Source organism: Heteronotia binoei, chromosome 1, assembly GCF_032191835.1.
Source record: "Heteronotia binoei isolate CCM8104 ecotype False Entrance Well chromosome 1, APGP_CSIRO_Hbin_v1, whole genome shotgun sequence".
Classification (NCBI taxonomy): Eukaryota; Metazoa; Chordata; class Lepidosauria; order Squamata; family Gekkonidae; genus Heteronotia; species Heteronotia binoei.
The window spans coordinates 141,497,941-141,519,822 of NC_083223.1; the positions used below are offsets into that span (position 1 = coordinate 141,497,941).

At 41.7% G+C, this 21,882-nt stretch overlaps 1 protein-coding gene across 1 annotated transcript in view; it reads left to right on the top strand.

Annotated features, from left to right (window-relative positions):
• Positions 1-21,882, top strand: part of IGF2R (insulin like growth factor 2 receptor) — a 131,825-nt gene that overhangs the window by 106,154 nt on the left and 3,789 nt on the right. Inside the window, exons 39-46 of the mRNA XM_060241808.1 lie at positions 5,277-5,423; positions 6,798-7,032; positions 8,608-8,744; positions 9,519-9,636; positions 10,670-10,816; positions 11,524-11,708; positions 13,988-14,174; positions 21,487-21,642. Coding sequence (XP_060097791.1) covers positions 5,277-5,423; positions 6,798-7,032; positions 8,608-8,744; positions 9,519-9,636; positions 10,670-10,816; positions 11,524-11,708; positions 13,988-14,174; positions 21,487-21,642 — 1,312 coding nt within the window. The remainder of the gene's footprint in view (positions 1-5,276; positions 5,424-6,797; positions 7,033-8,607; positions 8,745-9,518; positions 9,637-10,669; positions 10,817-11,523; positions 11,709-13,987; positions 14,175-21,486; positions 21,643-21,882) is intronic.

Consider the following 21,882-nt stretch of genomic DNA (forward strand, 5'->3'; position numbering starts at 1 on the left):
TTTACAGACATAAGAATATAAGAGAAGTCATGTTGGATCAGTCCAGTGGCCCATCCACTCTGTGTCATACAGTGGCCAAACCCCAGGTGTCATCAGGAGGTCCACCAGTGAGGCCAAAACTCCAGAAGCCTCTCCCACTGTTGCCCCCAAAGCATCAAGAATACAAAGCATCATTGCCCAGACATAGTATTCCATCTATACCTTATGACGAATAGTCACTAATGGACCTCAAAAAAGATATTATTTTTACACTACAGTTTGATGTAGTGGTTAAGTATGTGAACTCTAATCTGGGAGATCTGGGTTTGATTCCTCCTTCACTTGCAGCTGCTGGAATGGCCTTGGGTCAGCCATAGCTATCTCAGAGCTATCCTTGAAAGGGTAGCTTCTGGGAGAGCTCTCTCAGCTCCACTTTCCTCACAGGGTGTCTGTTGTGGGGGGGGGGAGGTTAAAGGAGATTGTAAACCGTTCTGAGAATCTGAGATTTAGAGTGTAGAGTGTGATATAAATCCAGTATCATCTTCTCTGTATGTTTATTCAGGCTCTTCTGGAAGCTGTCTGTGCTTGTAACTGCTGCCACTTTTTGCAGCTGTGAATTCCATTGTGTTAAATAGTCTTTGGGTGAAGAACTAGTTCCTTTTATCTGTTCTAAGCCTACTGTTCGTTAATTTCATTGAATGCCCACGAATTCTTGTGAGAAATGGAGAAAAGTACTTCTTTCTGTACCTTCTCTGTCTCATGCATCATTATCATTATAGATCATAATTCTCTTGTGGGGTGGCCAAATGGAGCTCTCCCATTGGCTTAGGAGTGCATTCCATTCCATGCACTCCATAAACTATTGGCCCCTGATGGCTCAGTCAGCGTCTCTGGCCTCCCATTGGCTGACTCCTCTGCCCCCCACCTACTGCAGGCCTGGAAACGTTGAACAAACCACCAAAACAGTCTTACTCCAGAAACAGGCACATCTCTAACTCTTCTCTGTCATCTGGCCTCATGAAAAGCATCACCAGCAACAGACTTCTGCTGCCCTATCAATGACCCACACAGATGGCCTCCCAGCACACACAGCCGCCGAAATAGCCAGGGAGCCACCACTACCATAATGTGAATAGGTGGCAAGGTCTGGCCCCGCTTTACTTCTGTCAGTAAAGGGAGAGGCCTCACATGAATAGAATGGGATACAGTCCACCCTCCAAAGCAGTTATTTTCTCCAGGATGGGGAGAGAGATCTGTTGTCTGGAGTTCAGTTATGATCTCAAGACTTCTTCAGGCTCCACCTGGAGGTTGGCTACCCTAGGCCTAGCAGCACCCTTTGAGTGACTTGATGCCACCTGACTGGTATGACTTAACTAGGCCTGGCTGCTTGTTCTTGTTCAGCAGCAGCCCCCCTGTGACCTCCACTCTAACTTAGCAGTTGCCAACTCCAGGTTGGGAAATTCCTGGAGATTTGCGGGGTGGAGCCTGGAGAGGGTGGGTTTGAGGAGGGGTGGGACCTCAGATGGGAACAGTCCCACAGATTTCTCTCTTCAAACCAGCCATCTCCTTCTGGGGAACCACTGTTACCAATCTCCAGGTGAAGGAGAACATTCAGAATTACAACCGCTTTCCAAATCAGCTCCCTTTGAGGTGCCTTCACATGGGTGGGTGGGAAGACAACAGGGGTTGGGGGCAGTCACCCAGAGCTTTTCTAGAGCCCATTGTATTTTTCTTCACAATGGGCCTTATTCCTAGTAATTTTATAAACCTTTGTTATGTCATCCCTCAATTGTCATTTCTCCGAGCTAAAGAGCCCTAACCTCTTTGACCTTTCTTCATAGGAAAGGTGTTGCATCCCCTTAATCATTTTAGTTGCCCTTTTCTGCACTTTTTCCTATACTATAATATCTTTTTTGAGGTGTGATGACCACAACTGTACACAATAGTCCAAATGAGGCTGCACCATGGACTTATACAGGAGCATTATGATACTGGTTGATTTGTTTTCAGTTCCCTTCCTAATAATCCTCAGTGTAGCATATTGAAGTTGCACACTGAGACAACATTTTCAGTGAGTTATCTACCATAACACCAAGATCTCTCTCCTGATCAGTTCCTCCAGTTTGAACCCCATCAACATATATTTATAATTAGGATTGTTGGCTCCAGTGTGCATTACTTTGCACTTGCCCATGTTGAACCTCATTTGTCATGCTGATGCCCATTCATTAGGCCTTGACAGATTGCTCTGGACTCATCTCACAGTTGTCCCTGGTTCTCACCACCCTGAAGAATTTAGCATCATCTGCAGACTTGGCCACTTCACTACTTACTCCCAACTCCAATTCATTAATGAACAAGTTAAAGCACTTCACCTAGTACTGAGCTTCGTGGTACCCCACTGCTTATCACCTTCCACTGTAAACTCATTCTGTTTCCTGTTAATTAACCAGTTTTTAATCCACAAGAGGACTTGTCCTCTTATCCCATGATTGCTAAGTTTACTTAGGAGCCTTTGATGAGGAACTTTATCAAAGCTTTCTGGAAGTCCAGGTAAGCAACAGCTGCTGGGTCATACTAGTCCACATATTTGTTCAACCTTTCAACTCTACAAGATTAATGAGACAAGATCTTCCCTTACAGAATCAATACTGATTCTTCCTCAATAGTTTTTGCTCATCAGTGTGCCTACTAGTTCTGTCTTTAGTAATGAATTCCACTAACTTACTCAGTATTGACATAAGACTATGTAGCCTGTTATTTCCTGGATCTCTGGAACATTTTTAAAAGATGGGGTTATGTTAGCTACCGTCTGGTCCTCAGAAATGGAGACAAATTTTAGTGATGTGTATTTTTCTCAGGCGATCCACAAGTTCACATTTGAGTTCTTTTAGAACTCCTGGATTTATGCCATCTGACCCTAGTGATTTGTGAGTTTTTAGTTTGTCCATCAGTTGTAGGACCTCCTCTTGTCACCTCAATCCTACTCAGATGTTTCAAGACCTCTCCTGAAATCTGCCATTCTGGAGTGAGCAAGCACCTCCCATCTGCCCCGGTGAAGTCAGAGGCATTTCCCTATTATCCTTTAATACCTTTGTCATCAGTAGTCACCCTGCCTCCCGGGATGGTTTTCTGATTCTAATGTATTTGGGGGGGGGGGGGGGAATGTCAGTCTTTGTTTTTTGCAATATGTTCTTCAGAGTCCCTTTTTGCCTATCTGATCACTGACTTGCATTTCATTTAATTTGCCAAGCATTTACTTGCATTTTTATTTACCTCAGATGGACTACAATTCCACTGCTTAAAGGAAACCTTCTCACCTTTTACTGTTTCCATTACTTTGTTCATTAACCATACAAGCCTTTTAAAATATCTATTTATACCTTTGCTAAGCTGCGGTCATACATTTTATCTGAACTTCCAGGATTGTAGTTTTAAATACTCTCCAAGCTTCTGAAAGGGATTTCACCCTCCTTACCTTTCTTTTCAATTTCTTCTTCACAAGCCCTCTCATTTGAGAGAAATTAATCCCTTCTAAAGTTAAATGTGGCTGTATTGGTCTTTTTGGGCAACTCCCTATTTATGTAACTGCTGAACTTAATAGCATTATGGACCCTGTTCCAAACTGGTGCTGTCATATTTACATTTCTCACCAAGTCTTGAGCATTACTTAGTACCAAGTCCAGGATTGCCTCACCCTGGTAGATCCAGTGATGATCTGCTCCATGGCACAGTCATTGAGAGTATCTAGAATCCAGCCTCTTTCTTCTGACTTGAACACATATTGACCAAAATTTTGTGGTTAAAATCACCTATTATGACACAGTTATTTTATCTAGATGTTTTCCTTAATTCTTTTGCTACTTTTAAATCATCCTCAAACCTTTGATCTGGTGGCCAGTAACAAACTCCCAGAGTTAACCTTCTTTTTGGGCACACTATTTCCAACCATATTTCTCTTAGATTCTCAGTTTTACTGGACTGTATACCATCTCTCACATACAGAGTCTTTGAACTCCAATCCTTCCCTCCCTATCCTTTCTATATCCTTTATACCCAGGAATCAATGTATTCCACTGGTTTTCCTCATTCCACCAAGTTTCTGAAATGTCCACTATGTATATGTTACCTTGGACACTTCTAACATCTATAACTTCCCAGACACATTAGGCCTGCAACCTACTTCCTGTGGCCTCTAGACCTTGCCAGGCAGTAAGTATTTATCAGCCTCTAAGTGGCCAGTCCTAATCCTGTTCTCTCTAGAACAGTAAAAGCTATTCCTTCATCTTTTAGAGATGAACCATCCCAAACCAGGGACGTTTAATCTCCTGTGAGCTTCTCCCCAGGATTTAGTTTAAAAACTGCTCTGCCACCTTTTTGATTTTAAGAGCAAGCAGCCTGGTTCCTTGCAGGACAAGTGGAGGGCATCTATTTTGTATGGATCCTACTTGTTCAAAAAAGCTCCCCCCAGTGCCTAACAAACTTAAACCCTTCCTCCCTGCACCATCATCTGACAATCTCATCCATGCATTGAGACTCCTAATTTGTGCTCATTTAATTGGCTCTGTGCATCACAAATTTATTTTTTTAAAAATCAGTTAACAAAACATGGAAGATTGTCATCAACAATATGTTGTGGAGGCTCCAGGCCTTGAACCATTACATTTATTTTATTTTATTGCAGAGGTGATTTGCTTTTGATTGCTATAGGCTGGGGGCAAACAGGGGGGCATGTCCTGCTTCTCGGCTTCCCAGATGCATTTGTCAGGTTACTGTGAAAAACAGAATTATGTTCCAATACTCCTGCTGGTTGGATAACATATATTTACCTGAAAGATATCCTCTGCTAAAGAGTGCCTTTGTCTCAGAATGTTGGGATAATACTTTCTGTCATGAAAAGTGACATTCACTCACTGTGTCTGTCTAATAACAAGGTTTACTGTTCTGTGTCATCTTACACTCATGGAAGCAGAAGGCTGAATTAAATTTATCTTGGGCTTGTTCCATCAGGGGCCCTCTTAAAAATCAGCAGCATCTACTAATAAGCAGCACAAAGCTTAGCCTCCAACCTGAGTAACATCTGCTAGCTGTCTCCAAACTTGCACATAAATAATTTGATATCTTGTCCATAATACAGAACAGTTGCTGAACCAACAGGTCTTTACTGTTGCATGCTGCCAGCAGAGAATGCAGTCTTAGAATGACTAAAACCTATGGAAGTTCTTGTCTCATTTAAAATGGAGTGCCTTTGGGTGCAGTGTATTTTATTGATGGAAGCCATCTTCTTTTTTTTACAGTGACTGAAATGGATGAGCTTTGTGTCTTCCCTTTCCAATATAATGGCATCAGATATGACGGATGCACTCTGGGAGGACAAGAACGGCCATGGTGTGCTACTACTGACAATTTCCAAAGGGACAAAAAATGGGGATTTTGTGGAAATGGTGAGTTATCCTCTCTTTTAAAGTGCTTATAGTATCAGTTATGCAGTGTCAGTTATTATGTTTTGTTAGCTAGTGACAAATATAAACAGGAATGTTGCACAGGACATTGTGTGTGTGTACATATACACCCCTTTATGCACTGAAATAAGTGTCACTTAATAATAGTAACTTATGATAATAAATGTTAGGTTTTGATAATAAGTATAGTATGTAGAAAGTACTGAATCTTAGGTATCTTAAATGCTTGTGTTCTATACTTTGATGCTATTCATCCGTATAATGAATAAATAATAAATATGATACTTGTGGGGGGGAGAAAGAAGTGGGATGTGGCCATATACTGTAAAATGAACGTTGTAGTAAATATACCGTAATTTTTGAACTCAGTTTTGAAACTATACTGGGGGGGGAGGGTTAGTAAACAGGAAGTGTTCCACATAACATTGCCCACAATTCAAAATTATATGGCCATGGTTAAGCGGGCTTGGCATGCAGAAGATCCCAGGTTAAATCCTTGGCATCTCCAGTTAAAGAATCTGGCAGTAGGCGGTGTGAAAGACCTCTGCATAAGACCCTGGAGAGCTGCTGCTAGTCCGAGTAGACAGTACTGACCTTGATAGATTAAGAGTCCGGTTCAGTATAAAGCAGCTTCATATGTGAGTTTAACTAGCTCAGTAGGCAGATCCACTGGATTTTCAGTTGATATAGACACAGATGCTGTATTTGGACATCTACAAATCCAAGTTTGATTGAGATACAGGTAAGTCTGACTCCCTGTCCCGTCACTTTGTGCACAAAACTGAGATTGAAGACTTCGTTCATCTAAACCACAGTCTGTTGCACTGTTCTTCAAAACAAAATTTTAAACCAAGATTAAACTCTGGTTTTGAGGCTTTAATTCTTTTTCCAGACCAATAGTGTGCTAAATGTCTGTGGACAGTCAAACAGTATGCTTTGTATGTGGAGAGGTAACTTTTGCAGACTTATTTGCAAATACTTTCTTGTCCCTTCCATATGGATGCTTAGGGAGTTTTGCAAAACTCAAAGCTTTTTTTGTGTTGCATTATTGAGCCCAGTCTGTCACATGAGCAGCTTTTATGTTGTTTTTCTTTTGAGACTGATATGAAAACCACTGTTCTGACGATATAAAGGGTCTGAATATGCAGGGCTGGCCATGGTCACAGAGGTTCATCCTTAGGGACCTATCTACAAATTTTCTCAAGTGCTAAATTGCTTCACACTTCAGTCCAACATGGGTACATACAGATGTACTGACTGTATATATTTTCTCTCATCTATTAACAAACCTGAGCTGTAGCAGTTAGTGACAGATTTAATTTTTCACAATGGTAAATGTTTGTCCTTGTCTTACAGTAACTGGGCACAGGGAGTCGACCTTTATTTTCAAATGTGATGACAGTGCTGGTTATGGGAGTCCTCAACTTTTAAGTGAGACCCTTGATTGTGCTGTGACATTTGAATGGAAAACACAAGTTGTGTGCCCACCTAGGAAAATGGAGTGCAAATTCATTCAACAGCACAAAACTTATGATTTGAGAGTGCTCTCCTCACTTACAGGATCATGGATGTTTGCTGACAAGGACAACTTGTAAGTCTGCTTCTGTATGTCTCCTAGAAACCTAGCCAGTTAGTTCACTTTGGCTAGAAGATTCATGTCCACATTCTCAGTGAGCTGATCAAATATTTGATAAAGGCTGCATTGTCTTAAGAACTTAAATGTGCTTGTGTTGCTTTGAAGTCACTGACACTAAACCACAGTTACCTCTGGTTTTGCACTTCTTGGGAGTCCTATACATTTTATCTCAATAAAATGATGATTGCAATGAACAGAAGAAGACGATAACTGCAGATTTATACCCCGCCCTTCTCTCTGAATCAGAGCAGCTTCCAATCTCCTATATCTTCTCTCCCCACAACAGGCACACTGTGAGCTGGGTGGGGCTGAGAGGGTTCTCACAGCAGCTGCCCTTTCAAGGACAACTCCTGCGATAGCTATGGCTAACCTAAGACCATTCCAGCAGGTGTAAGTGGAGGAGTGGGGAATCAAACCCAGTTCTCCCAGATAAGAGTCCACACGCTTAACCACTACACCAAACTGACTCTCCAGGCACTTCAAAATGATCATGTGTAGGTTTCTAAATTGAAAAGGGATATGCATTAAGCAGAAATGCTACTGTGCCTCTAGTTGAGATGCAATTTTGGAGTACTATGGAGTACTCAGCCGCCCTGAGCCTGCCTTGGCAGGCAGGGCGGGATATAAATTGAACTAATAAATAAATGTTGGAGTACTATGTTCAGTATAAATCGAAAGCTTCCAAACTGAAAAGGATACTGCTAAAAATGGTAAAGGGTTATAGAAAGTAAAAGGCATGAGGGAGACCAGGGACACTGGATCTTGTGTAAATTTAAGGAAGGGAAAGATAAGACTAGATAATAGAAATGCTCCAAGCTGTAAGGGCAGTCCAGCTACTAAACATTCAGCATTGGGAGTAGTTTTGGAGGTTGATTTGGGTCATAGGCAGCTAGTCTGTAGCATAGATGCCCCATTAGGAGGCAGCAGGATTCTGTTTTGTAACTGGGGCCACTGCGTGTGTATGTGTTGGGAGGAGAACTAGAAAAACAAAATTCTCAGGGCCTGGGTTACTGTTACACAAGACTGCTGCTGGTATGATTCCTGTTGCTTTGTGCTATATAGTTTAAGTCATGGGTTTCTGTTGGAATCCAATCTCGCTTCTTGATCTGAAATTATAGCACATGCTCTCATGCAGCAAGAAGGGTTAAAGTGAAAGAATCTGGATTCCTAGAGAGGATGTACTGCCTTCAGCACTGATAAGTTTCTTCCTAATCCTCCTCACTGTGTTTTGGGTAAGGGGGTCTCTCCAACTTGACCAGTGGGGCCAAAGTCAGGCTTGCATTTCTGCTTTACTCTCTGGTTCATTCTGGAAGCAAAGCTCCACCTCAGCATGTGTGTAGCAGTGCAATATGTGGAATGACAGGCAAAATCAAAATCAGTAAAGCCAGAGTGTATATGCAAATAGATTTTCTTTTATTATCCAGTGAAATCACATAGACCTTTCAAAGTGAAATCCTGTATTTGGTTGACCAAGGGTGGGGGATATTCAGGGTCCAGTGCTGAACTGCCACCTTTTCAATTTTTTTACAGCTACTACATGAATCTCTGTCAGAGAGTCCATGAAGGGCCTTCTGGCTGCCCTGAGCAGGCGAGTGTCTGTCGGAAGAGCCATACTGGGACGGTACAAGTTCTGGGACTGGTACACACACAGATGCTGAATGTGATGGGTATAGTATTCTTTTTTGAGGCCTTGCTGTGGTCTCAGTTTCCTATAGTTATCTGTGTATTATTTTAATGACATGCATGCTAACTTTATACCAGGGTTATACCAGAGTCTGTTAGGGGAGGGCGGAATATAAAGATGATAAAATAAATATCTGGAGCATCTTCTCCCATATGTTCCTGTCCAAGAATTAAGATTGCAGGGAGATGCCCTCTTGACAGTCCCACCAATTAAAGAGGCTTGTTTGGTGGGTACCTCAGAGAAGTCCTTTTCTGTGGCAGCCGCAAAATTACAGAACAACCTCCCTAGGGAGGTGCACCTGGCCCCCTTATTGTTAATCTTCAGGAGGCAGTTGAGACAGTTTTATTTGATTGGTTTAACATTTTTATTGACAGTGCTAATTGGAGATTTTAGATTGTGACTTTTTATGGATTTTATAATTCTTTTTATAATGCTTTATTTATATAGTAAGCTGCCTTCAGTTTCTCAAGTGAGAAAAGTGGCTAATAAATAAATAAAAATACCTGAATGGTGCTTATCTGCCTCATGTCTGCAAACATTTGAAATGATTGTCATACTTTTGTTGGGCCCCCTTGCCCCAGGAACCTAGAAACCAGAGCTTTGACCCAGTTGTGTTCTGATTTGAGACATTTGCCTGTAAGACTTGAGGGGAAGTATGGATTGTAAAGAAGTGGTAATAGAGCTAGCAGGAGGGAGTGTTTTAAAGTATTGTTTGCTTGCTACACTTTACAAACATATGGTGGTTCTTCTGCTGCAGGTGATAAAATTCTTGTGAATTACTCCAGTGGTCATGAATGTCCACACAGAAACAAGAAGGCAACAACAGTGATAGAACTGAAGTGTGCAAAAACCGTTGGTATGCCAAGACTGGCTACGTAAGTACAGAAGTTGTTAACTGGCTATTGCAATAGACTCAGGATCTCCTTACATGCTACCACAATGAGCCGGTGTGTATGTTGCATATTCTACATAGAGTCCTAGTATTCTTCGTTATGTGAGGGAAGGAAAATTTTCTTCACTGCACTGTTTGGCTGCTCACTGTGTATTTTCCTTTAAGCAGTGTGTTACCTTTTCATGTAATTCCATAATCCCAGATTCTGTAACCTTTGGGTTGGATCCCAAGGTTCTGTTCTACTAAGTCTCTTGATGCTGGCAGAAAATGTTTATATCTCTGTCTGTCTCCTGTGCTTATCTTTCAAGAATTTTTTCTGGCTTTCCACTTCTTGAAAGTTGCTCCCCAGCTCAATTCCTTCTTGCTAACAGTAAAGTCCTATGTTGAGACACTATTCTCAGCCCATTGGCTTCCATGGCTGAAGTAGCTCTGATAGGGCTGTAGTGCAAAACCAGTATATGTGCAGAATGCATTTGTTTCCACTCTTACACTCCCCCCCCCTCCTTTCATTGACTCACTTCTGTTGACTTACTTCTGAGATGTGATGGCATAACCTAACTTTCTGAGGATTGAAGGCTGCCCATTGGGAGGAAAAGAAATGCAGCCTTCTGTGTATTGTTGATTATAAGGCTCAGGTTTTGTAGAAGACTACATCATGTCTACTCCATGACTGACAGGGAGGACTGCAGTTCATTGACTCGCTGTTCATTGTGGATCTAGTTACTCAGGGAGGAGAGAGAAATGCCATAGATCATGTGGTAGCTAGATGGAAACATCTTATGTGTTCTGATTATGTGTTCTGATCTTCCAGGTTTGAGATGTATATAGTATATATTTAAAGGCTGATGCATACTGCCTGGTAGATTATAGAAAGAAAGCCGTTGGAATGTAGTAAAAGTCATGAAAAACAGATCCACAGCCATACCAAGTGTTTTATCATTTTGTTTCCACTGAAAAGCCAGTGATGTGCATTACTGATAAATGGTTTTTATTGACATCTCAATATTTTCTGTTAGGATTGATGAAGAAAATTGTACCTATTATATTACATGGGAAACTCGGGCTGCTTGTGCAGTGAAACCTCAAGAAGTGGAAATAGTGAATGGCATGATTACAAATCCAGCGACTGGGAAGAATTTCAGTTTAGGTGATATATATTACAAGTAAGTAAACTACAGGAGTAATATATACATATAAATCTGGACTATAAAAATCCAGCCACCTGGTAGTCACTGATTTCTTTTTAAAACAGAACTGTGACAACTGGGAAATTACATCAGCAAAATATGGAATTACTACTTAGACTTGCTGAGGCTTTAAAAGATAATTCCTAAGTAGTCAATTTTTTAAATAGGTTTTCTAAATTGTGTTGCATATAGCTTTAATCTTGGTTTAACTCTTTCCCCAAACTGACTTTCTACACTAGAATCAGAGAAACCAACTTTACGACTCTATGATTCTATGGTTTTAGTGTAGAAAGTCAGCTGGGGACAGAGTTAAACCAGGATTAAAGCTCTAGTGCGAAAAAGGTCTGGGTTTAATTTTTTATCTCCTGCTGCAGGAACATTGTTAAATTGATCCTATTGCATTTTAAATTGCATGTCTCTTCCTGAAGGGATGGAGGTTGATGGGGCTTTTGCAGGTCATGATACAGTCAATCATAGATAGGTATTAAATGGAAACAGAAAGTCACATAATATGTGGACGAATGTAGAATTGGTTTGAGAATAATGCTGTCTGCCTTAAGTAGTAAATACTTATAATCAGGATGGCAAGAAGAGATGCTTGAGGTGACTGGCAATGCTAAGCTTTTATTCTTGGTGTTACAAGTTAAATTTTGGAGTTTTTATTTACACATGCTCTGTTTCAGATTATACACTGCCTCTGGTGATATCAGACCAAATGGTGACACGTACACATATGAAATTCAGCTTTCATCTATAAATGATTCCCAGCATCCGGAGTGCTTGGGAGCCAACATATGCCAGGTTAAAACATCGGGTACCCTGTTCAGGAGAATTGGGTCTTCCAGCAAAACTAAATATTATATTCAGGGTAAGTAAATGTAGATGACTGGGGAAGGCAATGGCAAACAACCCCGTAAAAAGTCTGCCATGAAAACGTGAAAGCGACATCACCCCAGAGTCAGGAACACTGGCGCTTGCACAGGGGACTACCTTTACCTTTTTAAGGGCCTACTTGATCTACTATCATAACTTTACTCCATTATAAAGGTTGGCATTGACATTGTGGGGGAGGGTGCTTTCCAAATATCTCAAAAAATGAATTCCAGTGAAATCTATGAAATGACATATGGCTACCAGTAGCTTAGACCAGTGGTCCGCAAACTTTTTGGCACCAGGGACCAGTTTTGTGGAAGACATTTTTTCCATGGACCGGGGGGAGGGGTGTATGGTTTTGGGATGATACAATTATGCATTTTATTTATATTAGTTTGGTGTAATGGTTAAGTGTGTGGACTCTTATCTGGGAGAACTGGGTTTGATTCCCCACTCCTCCACTTACAGCTGCTGGAATGGCCTTGGGTCAGCTGTAGCTTTCACAGAGATGTCCTTGAAAGGGCAGCTGCTCTGTAAGAACTCTCTCAGCGCCACCCAACTCACAGGGTGTCTGTTGTGAGGGAGGAAGGTAAAGGAGATTGTGTGCCGTTCTGAGATTCGGAGTGGAGGGTGGGATATAAATCCAATGTCATTGTCTTATTATTATTACTACGACATTGTAATATACCTGAAAGATATCTTAGCAGATATGTTGGGCTGTGCTGATTCAGGCAGTCCACAAACTTTTAAATGACACTTGCTCTGAGGTAACTTTAATGGTGGCTAGATTTCTTCAACAGGCCATGGAAATATGACAGAGAATGGTTCTGGAATGACCACATTTTATTTGTTTTAATTATTTAATTTGGCTAAACTTGACTCATATATTTTACTTATTTTATGTATATTAGCTCCCTGTGTACTCTATAATCTAGGATTTTATATTATTTATATTGCTATTTTACTGCTAAATCTGTTTTATGCCAATAAAGGCTTGCTGTTGCTGTTACATTGTAATATATAATGAAATAATTATACAACTCAAGGCCTGGTTGCTAATAGGCCATGGACAGGTACCGGTCCACGGTCCGGGGGTTGGGGACCCCTGGTTTAGACTGCAAGTCTTATACTACAGATTTCCAACCCAACTCGCACGTCCGGGTCACAAACCACTGCCCTTCCTGTTCTTAATTATTTGTTTAGGGGTTGCTTCCACACGGAGGTATTTCTCCAGTTTGGCATCCAAAGTAGAGTGACTGTGTGTGTTGTGGTGGGGGCATCCACTTTCTGAATTTTTCCTACTTTGATATCTCTGCCATATCTGGTTTTGTGCAGTCTTTCTGGAAAGATTGCAAACAAAGCATAGTTGTACACCGTATGGACAGGGAAGTGCACATTTTTTAAGGTCCTGCCTGAAGTGGCATCAATTTCTTTGCCTGGCTGTTGTCTCCCGCACCCACTCACTCACACCAGCTGAGTTTTTTTTCCTTTTATAAAATCAGCAATCGCTAGATCACTACACTAAAATAACATGAACTGTCCGTTGCCACTACTTCCTGAATTTCCTACCACTACAGCAAAAAGATCTATAGGCTAACATCTTTTTAAATGAAAGCTGGGAGCTTTTTTGGAAGTAGGTGATTGTGACAATAGGTGTGTTATTGAGTTGTAATTTTCTAGCAGTTGTCTGTTACAAAAACAAGCAACCCTCGGGGACAGGGGAAATAGTAACTTCAGTCTTCTGGCATTTTTAATGACTAACAACTGTAAGTGTGTGTGAGTTGCAGCTCTTTGCCAGTTGCATGAGCTGTTACCCTCAGTTGCTAGAAGGAGGCATGAACAGCAGAGGTTGGGGTTGGGAGAATATTATTACAAAGAAAGGGTGAGAGGCCCAGCTGTCTGAGTGATAGCTATGTTACATTATTATGCAAAGTACCAATAAAAAGAAGGTCCAGGCAAAAGAGTAAATCCCAACTGTTCCAGCAAGATGATGATGAATTGATATTCAGGTTAATGTCTCTGTCCCCTCTAAAGGTTTAGCTACATTCTGTGGTGACCTAACCACTCCTGCTATGGCTTCAGTTACCTGAAATTCAGAATAAATATTTGATTGGGTTGGATGAGTAGTAGTCAAAACTTTGCAGTAGTAGTCAGTTTGCAGTAACTTTGGTTGTCTTCTCTGTCAATCTTCACTATGATTAAATGGGAACATATTGCTTTTTTGTTTGTTTGCATTTTATGGTGAAATCATCTCTGTCTTCTCTTCTTTTATAGATGATGATTTGGATGTTGTGCTGTCTTCTAACTCCAAATGTGGTAGAGATGATACAAAGTTTGTGTCCTCGACTATTTTCTTCCATTGCAACCAGCAGGCCAAAGAAGGCGTCCCTGAATTCCTTCATGAGTCATCAGACTGCCAGTACTTGTTTACTTGGTACACCTCAGCAGTTTGCCCACTAGCGTAAGTGAGCCCTTTTTTCAGTTAATCTACAGCAGTGTTTCCCATTTGCAGAGTTGGGACCCGGTACCAAGCCACGGAAGCCTCACTACTGGGTCACAAGAAAAGCCAAAGCTAGCCCTGCCCCATCTCTGTGTTTGCAGAGAGGAGCTGGGCTGCCTCTCCTTCCTTCTCCCCCGCTCCCAGTGTTTGAGAGAAAAGCTAGCATCCACTGGCACTTTAGACCCATGAAGTGTTCTTCAAGGTATGAGCTTTCATGTGCCTTGCAGTATGTTCTTTTTGGGAGATTTCCCTGGGAGGCCTGGGCGGCAAAGAAGGGTGTGTGTGTTTTTTTCAGCCAGGAGGAGCGGGGAGTGGGCATTCCAGTAGCTATTTTTTTTACCAAACGACCCCTGGGCAGAATTTTTCTGGTTGGGGTCATCTGATGGTGAGAAAGGCTTTTTTTCTCTCCCCCCCCCCCTTTTTTCTTTCCCTGAAATTGATGCTCTGTCTGTATTCTTGGTGCTGGGAAGGGGGGAAGCAACGGTGGGAGGGCTTGTAGTTCCCTGGCCCCACTGCTGGACATTCTGGTGCTTTGGGGGCATTGTATGAGGGAATTTTGGACTGGCCTGATCCAACATGGCTCCTCTTATGTTTATGTTCTTTCTTTCCATTTCTTTCTTTCTTTCTTTCCATTTCTTTCTTTCCATTTCTTTCTTTCCATTTCTTCCTTCCTTCCTTCCTTCCTTCCTTCCTTCCTTCCTTCCTTCCTTCCTTCCTTCCTTCCTTCCTTCCTTCCTTCCTTCCTTCCTTCCTTCCTTCCTTCCTTCCTTCCTTCCTTCCTTCCTTCCTTCCTTCCTTCCTCTGTGGAGTGCTTGGTGCCTGCTGGAGAGGGATTTCTGATTGCTTTTGTGTGTCTTTTGTGTAGCAGTTGCTGAGTGAGGAGAGCTTGTTTGCCTGGGGGTAATTGCTGGCCCCACTCTCTGCTGTTGCTCTGGCTTTTGAGTCAGAGGTGGGTGGGGACTTGAGCCTTTAATTTGCAAGGTTCATCCTTGCCAGAGGCTCTTGGCCTGTGGCTCTGAGCCTGGGGGTCTAGCCTAGGGGTTCTGTAGAAAGGTGGGTGGTTACTCAAAAGTAGTTTCAAGTGGCAGTTGGTAGTGAGATTTAAAGAGAAGTGAAGATAAAGATAAAGCTTGAAGAAAGTTTCTCAGGATCCTGTGGATAAGAAGCCTGGAGCTTCTGCTCCCCAATATAGAAGAGGAAGGTGATGGTGATTGGAGACTCCTTGCTCAGAGGGGTGGAGCCCAAAGTGTGCCGACCAGACTTGTCATCCTGAGAGGTCTGCTGTCTGCCGGGTGCACACATCCAGCACGTAAGAGAAAGGATTGGAAGACTTATCATGCCCACGGATTACTATCCTTTCGTGCTGATCCACGTGGGAATGAATGATACTGCCCGTCATAGCCCTGAACGTATTAGAAAGGACTATGTGGCTCTTGGTCACAAGGTGAAGGAGCTGGGTGCACAGGTTGTGTTCTTGTCAGTGTTTCCTGTTGAAGGCCGTGGCTTAGGAGGAGAAAGAAGAATACTTCAAATAAATGACTGGCTATGTCGATGGTGTCGTCAGGAAAGATTCGGATTTCTGGACCATGGTTTACGCTTTCGAGATGGTGGTCTTCTATCGGGAGATGGTTTGCACCTTACGGCGGTAGGGAAAAGGGTGTTTGGTAACAGCCTTGCTAACCTAATAAGGGTGGCTTTAAACTAAATTGTATGGGGGAGTGAGACAATAATTCAAATCCTCATATGATGCCAGAAACTGGGGATAAGAACATTAAAGATTTGCAAAGAGTGGTGCATATGCTAGGTAATGTTAACTTGCAGGTTTGTACGGAAACCAAACCCTCGGGATGCATAAAACATAGATTCTCTACACTAATGCACAGAGTATGGGAAACAAACAGGAGGAACTGGAAGTCCTAATAAAGGAAGGAGACTATGACATAATAGGCCTTACTGAAACTTGGTGGGATGACACGACTGGAATATTAGGATTCAAGGGTACAACTTACTTAAAAGGGACAGGCAAATGAGAAAGGGCGGAGGCGTAGTAGTATATGTGAAGGAGGTATATACTTGTGAGGAAATATGTGAATCTGAGCATGGCAGCTCAGTTGAGAGTCTATGGGTAAAAATAAAAGGAGTAAGAAATAAGTGATATTATTGTGGGGGTCTGCTATAGACCACCAAGTCAGTCAGAGGACTTAGATGAGATACTTCTACAACAGATTGCAAAGTTCTCCAAGAGAAGGGATACAGTGATCATGGGAGATTTCAATTACCCGGACATCTGTTGGAAGTTCAACTCTGCTAAAAATGAAAAGTCAAATAGATTCCTGACTTGTCTTGCTGACAACTTCCTTTTCCAGAAAGTGAAGATGGAAACAAGGGGATGGATCTGCTATCTTAGATTTGACTCTCACCAACAAGGAAGAATTGATTGAAGAAGTAGAAATAGTGGGCACCCTGGGCAGTAGTGACCATGTGATTTTGGAATTTACAGTCTTAGGGAAGGGAAAAGCTACACGTAGTCAGACTTATAGGTTGGACTTCAGAAAGGCAAACTTTGATAAACTTCGAACTATGCTGGGTAAAACCCCATGATCAGGAATACTTAGGAGGAAGGGGGTTCAGGAGGGGTGGGAGTTTCTTAAAAGCAAAATACTGAAAGCGCAATCACAGACGATTCCTATGGGAAGAAAAAATGGAAAAAGCTTAAAGAAGCCGAAGTGGCTCCATAAACAGCTCTCTAAAGATTTGAGAAATAAAAAAGACTCCTTTAGAAATTGGAAGGAGGGCCTTATAACCAAGGATGAATATAAACAAATAACCAGTGCTTGTAGAGAAAAAGTTAGGAAAGCTAAAGCTCAGTATGAGCTTTGGCTGGCCAAAGATGTTAAAAACAACAAAAAGGTTCTTTTCTTATGTTCAGAGTAAGAAAAAGAGCAAGGACACGGTAGGTCCATTGCGAGGGAAAGAAAGTGAAATTGTAACAGGTAATGAAGAGAGGGTGGAACTGCTCAATTCCTACTTTTCCTCAGTCTTCTCTTCTGAGGGAAACGGTGCTCAACATGGCAAAAACAGAACATATAAGGAGGGTATGAAGTTCCAACCTAGGATCAGCACAGGGGGTAGTACATAAACACCTAGTTTTTAAAAATGAAACTCTCAGGGCCAGATGAATTGCATCCAAGGGTTCTAAATGAGCTTGCGGATGTAATTTCTGAGCCTCTGGCTATTATTTTTGAGAATTCTTGGAGAACAGGGGAGGTGCCGAAAGATTGGAGGCGGGCGAATGTTGTCCCCATCTTCAAGAAGGAGAAAAAAGAGGATCCGGGTAACTACCGACCCATCAGCTTGACGTCTATACCTGAAAAAGTTTTAGAACAAATCATCAAACAGTTGGTCCTGGAATATTTAGAAAGAATGGATGTGATTACTAAGAGCCAGCATGGTTTTCTCAAGAACAAGTCATGTCAGACTAACCTGATCTCTTTTTTTGAGAAAGTGACTACCTTGCTGGATCAGGGGAATGTTGTAGACATAGTTTATCTTGATTTCAATAAGGCTTTTGATAAAGTTCTACACACTATCCTTGCTGACAAGTTGGTAAAATGTGGTTTGGATCCTGTTACCGTTAGGTGGATCTGTAACTGGTTGACACATCGCACCCTAAGAGTGCTTGTGAATGGTTCCTCATCCTCTTGGAGAGGAGTGACAAGTGAAGTGCCTCAAGGATTTGTCCTGGGACCTGTTTTGTTCAACATCTTTATCAATGATTTGGATGAAGGAATAGAGGGAATGCTTATTAAATTTGCAGATGGAAGGGGTTGCAAACACAGAAGAAGAGAGAAACAGGATACAGGATGACCTCGACAGGCTGGAAAACTGGGCTAAAATCAATAAAATGAATTTTAAATGTAAAGTTCTGCATTTAGGTAGGAAAAATCCAATGCATGGTTATAGAATGGGGGAGACTTGTCTTAGCAGTAGTATGTGCAAAAAGGATCTAGGGGTCTTATTGGATCATACGCTGAACATGAGTCAACAGTGTGATGCAGTGGCTAAAAAGGCAAATGCAATTTTGGGCTGTATCAACAGACGTATAGTGTACAGATCACGTGATGTGATGATATCGCTTTACTCTGCTCTAGTAAGACCTCACCTGGAGTATTGTGTTCAGTTTTGGGCACCATATTCTAAGAAGGATATAGACAAGCTGGAATGGGTCCAGAGGAGGGCGACGAAGATGGTGAGGAGTCTGGAGACCAAGTCCTATGAGGAAAGGTTGAAGGAGCTGGGGATGTTCAGCCTGGAGAGGAGGTGGCTGAGAGGTGATATGATCACCATCTTCAAGTACTTGAAGGGCTGTCATATAGAGGATGGTGTGGAATTGTTTTCTGTGGCCCCGGAAAGTAGGACCAGAACCAGTGGGTTGAAATTAAATCAAAAGAGTTTCCGGCTCAACATTAGGAAGAACCTCCTGATAGTTAGAGCGATTCCTCAGTGGAACAGGCTTCCTCGGGAGGTGGTGGGTTCTCCTTCCTTGGAGATTTTTAAACAGAGGCTAGATGGCCATCTGACAGCAATGAAGATCCTGTGAATGTAGGGGGAAGTTTTTGTGAGTTTCCTGCATTGTGCAGGGGGTTGGACTAGATGCCCTAGAGGTCCCTTCCAACTCTATGATTTTATGATTCATTTTTACTGGATGAAACTTTTCTGTTCATCATACTGTTGTTGCAGACATAGGAGCTCTGCCAATGAAAAGTTGGCATCCCCAGTTGTAGCCAGGTGGCCTTCTATGAGATTTCTGTGTGAGTGAGTGAGAGTAAGAGGTGTGGGGCAGAAAGAGATTATTGGAGATTACTGCGGTATATCTCAACAGCACTGGAAGAGATGGTACTATGAACCTGGCACCATTTTACTGGTCCTGCTTTTAGCAGCTGTCTGACACCAATATTAAACTCCTCCTGTAGATGTTAAAAAGGATGAAAGTAGTTCACTGGCTAAATATCTGCAGAACAGGTTGCTTTTAAAGGCATGGGAAACACAGCCAGTAAAAAGCTGCAAGCCCCTCATAAATATCCTTTTTGGGATAACTGCAGAAAAACTTGTATGAACTTCATATAACTTGAAATTAATTCATTAATTGCAGTACAATTCTCTGCTATCTTTCACAGCAATTTCCCCATGTTTCAACCAAAGAAAAGTATGAAAAATAGCTGTCGAAAGATTTTCTTGAAACCAAGCAAGCTTGGTTGTAGCTTGAGGCAGAGTTCCAGTAGTAGCAGCTGAACGAAGGGCCTACTAAATGTGTCAGCATATTTTGAGGTAGAGCAGCTGCCAGGGCCCAGTGTGGGTGGTACACAGCACTGGCATTCCTGATGGCAATGGCAACAGCACTCCCAACTGCATACACTGGCCAGTGCTGTTGAGGAAGGGGTGTGTAGGTGGTGCAGGCAATTGAACATGGGCATTAGGAGTGCTTGCAAGCTGGAGAAGAATACACAAATAGATAGGTACAGATAGGTGGGGGTGAAAAGAGAGGACTGCTCACTTTTCACCCCCATTTTGGCTCAGCATGAGTTTCAGAGAGATTTTTCTGAAAATGAATTTACTTTCGAAGAAGAGGCAGGTTTGGGGGAGTGCCCTGGAAGTCACAGGAAAAGGTGGAGTTTTGGTTCAGTGTGCCCCAAAAGTGACATCACTTGGTTCTTGACACCACAGGAAATGACATAATTCCTGTCTCCCGGCTCCAGCCCCAATGTCTCCTGGCTCCACCCCCAAATTTTAGTGGGCCATGAAGGAGAAGTATAAAAATAACCAGCCCATGGGAAAGAAAAGTTTGGGAAACTCTGATCTACAGGATAGGAAATAGTGTTTATAGTTACCACATAGAATAGCAAAAGACTTGTTCCAGGTAAAAAGTGGAAGTTTACAGCTCAGAATGGAATGTGGAAGGAACCTTCGAAACAACTGGAATTTGATCACCATCAGTTTGAATTGTATTGCTATTATGAATTTTACTGGGATGTTTGCTTTTTAAATCGTTTTCTAGTGTTTGTGATTTAAGTTAATTGTACAGTTCTCTGAGCCCTATTTAGGGAATGGGTGGTGTATAAATTGAATATAAGAAATAAATAGACCTCTGAAACCCAGGGCTAGGAGGCAACTTCAGGGAAAGGGCCTTAGCCTCTATGTTCTGTTTATTGACCCTCCAGGGAAACTGGTTGGCCAGGGCATGAAACAGCATGCTGGGCTAGATGGACCATTGGTCTGATATGTGTGACCAAAAAAAGGGGGAGAAAAAAATCAACCTTACATGAGAAAGGTTGAGACAAAGAAACAAAAATATAGCCACGCACATAGTTCTAACGTACAAAATAGAATATATAATTGAATTATACATTCAAAAGTGCTAAGATATCATTTAAAAGCCACAATCCTATGGTTCTGCATATGCATACCTAATCCTATTATCAAGACAAATGTACAATCATATAAATACATATTCAAAGATAGAAATTATGTCCATATACAAGAACCAATACCAAACGTGTTTTGGCTAAAAGCCTTCCTCAGTAGTAAACTTCAAACTGAGCACTCCATAAATTTAACACAAATGTACATAGAAATCATCATACACAGAATAGACCTAAAGTGAAAGGGAGAAAAAAGGACAACATGAATTAGCTATATGTCTGTTAAGCAACATTTTTTTAAAAAAATGCATATTTTGAAATATATGGAACTGGAATAATTACCTTACCTCATACTGAGATGTTCAGCCTAGGAGTAAGTGGTGATAAATATTCTCGAGATGCAACTGGTGCTGGTGCCTCTCCTAAAACATAAAAGTTTAAAGAAGAATGCACCAGGGGATCCAATTCTATGGGCCCCCAAAGAAGGTACCCCCATCCTCCATTGATTTCAATGGAGGGGGGAGAGATATTTAAAGGGATTCTGGTCCCTTTAAATGCCTTCTCCAAGCTACACGACTCTGCAGTTTGAAGAATTCTGAAGGTGTTTAAAGGAATTATGAGCCTTTTAAATTCCTTCAGAATTCTTGAAGCCATGGAGTTTGTCTATCTGGTGGTCCTGAAAATTCTGAATATTTTGGGGATTTGGGGGGGCTTGCCATTTCAGATAGATGGACAATATCTATCCAAAAACACTATCTAGCTGAACCAGTACCATAAAAATGTATTTTTCAGCTCAGATTTAGCCTAACATATACCCTTAATAACCACTATACTCTTTCATTTGCTACCTGCAGAAACCCTGAGAATACGAACAGCCAAGACTATGTGGAAGATCTCTTTCATAAAGGTCTTTCTGGAAGAAGCCAAGCAGTTGGTGCAGTGCTGAGTTTGCTCCTTGTGATTCTTACAGCATGTTTAGTGATCCTTTTGCTTCACAAAAAAGAGAGGAGGTAAGACTGGAAAGGACTTTAACATTTAGGATGACTTCCTGGTCCCTTTTTCCCTATATCACATTGTTTAGGGTTATTTCCAAGAGAATAATTGGTGTCTACCATTGAAGTAGCTGCTGCCAGTTGCTAGTCCATACAGATTAACACACTTGCTGTGATAATTGTTGTGCAAATGGCAGTACCAAATACTCTCTGTGTTAGAAGATGTTTTCTGTAATGTTTGTCCTTTCTTTGACATAA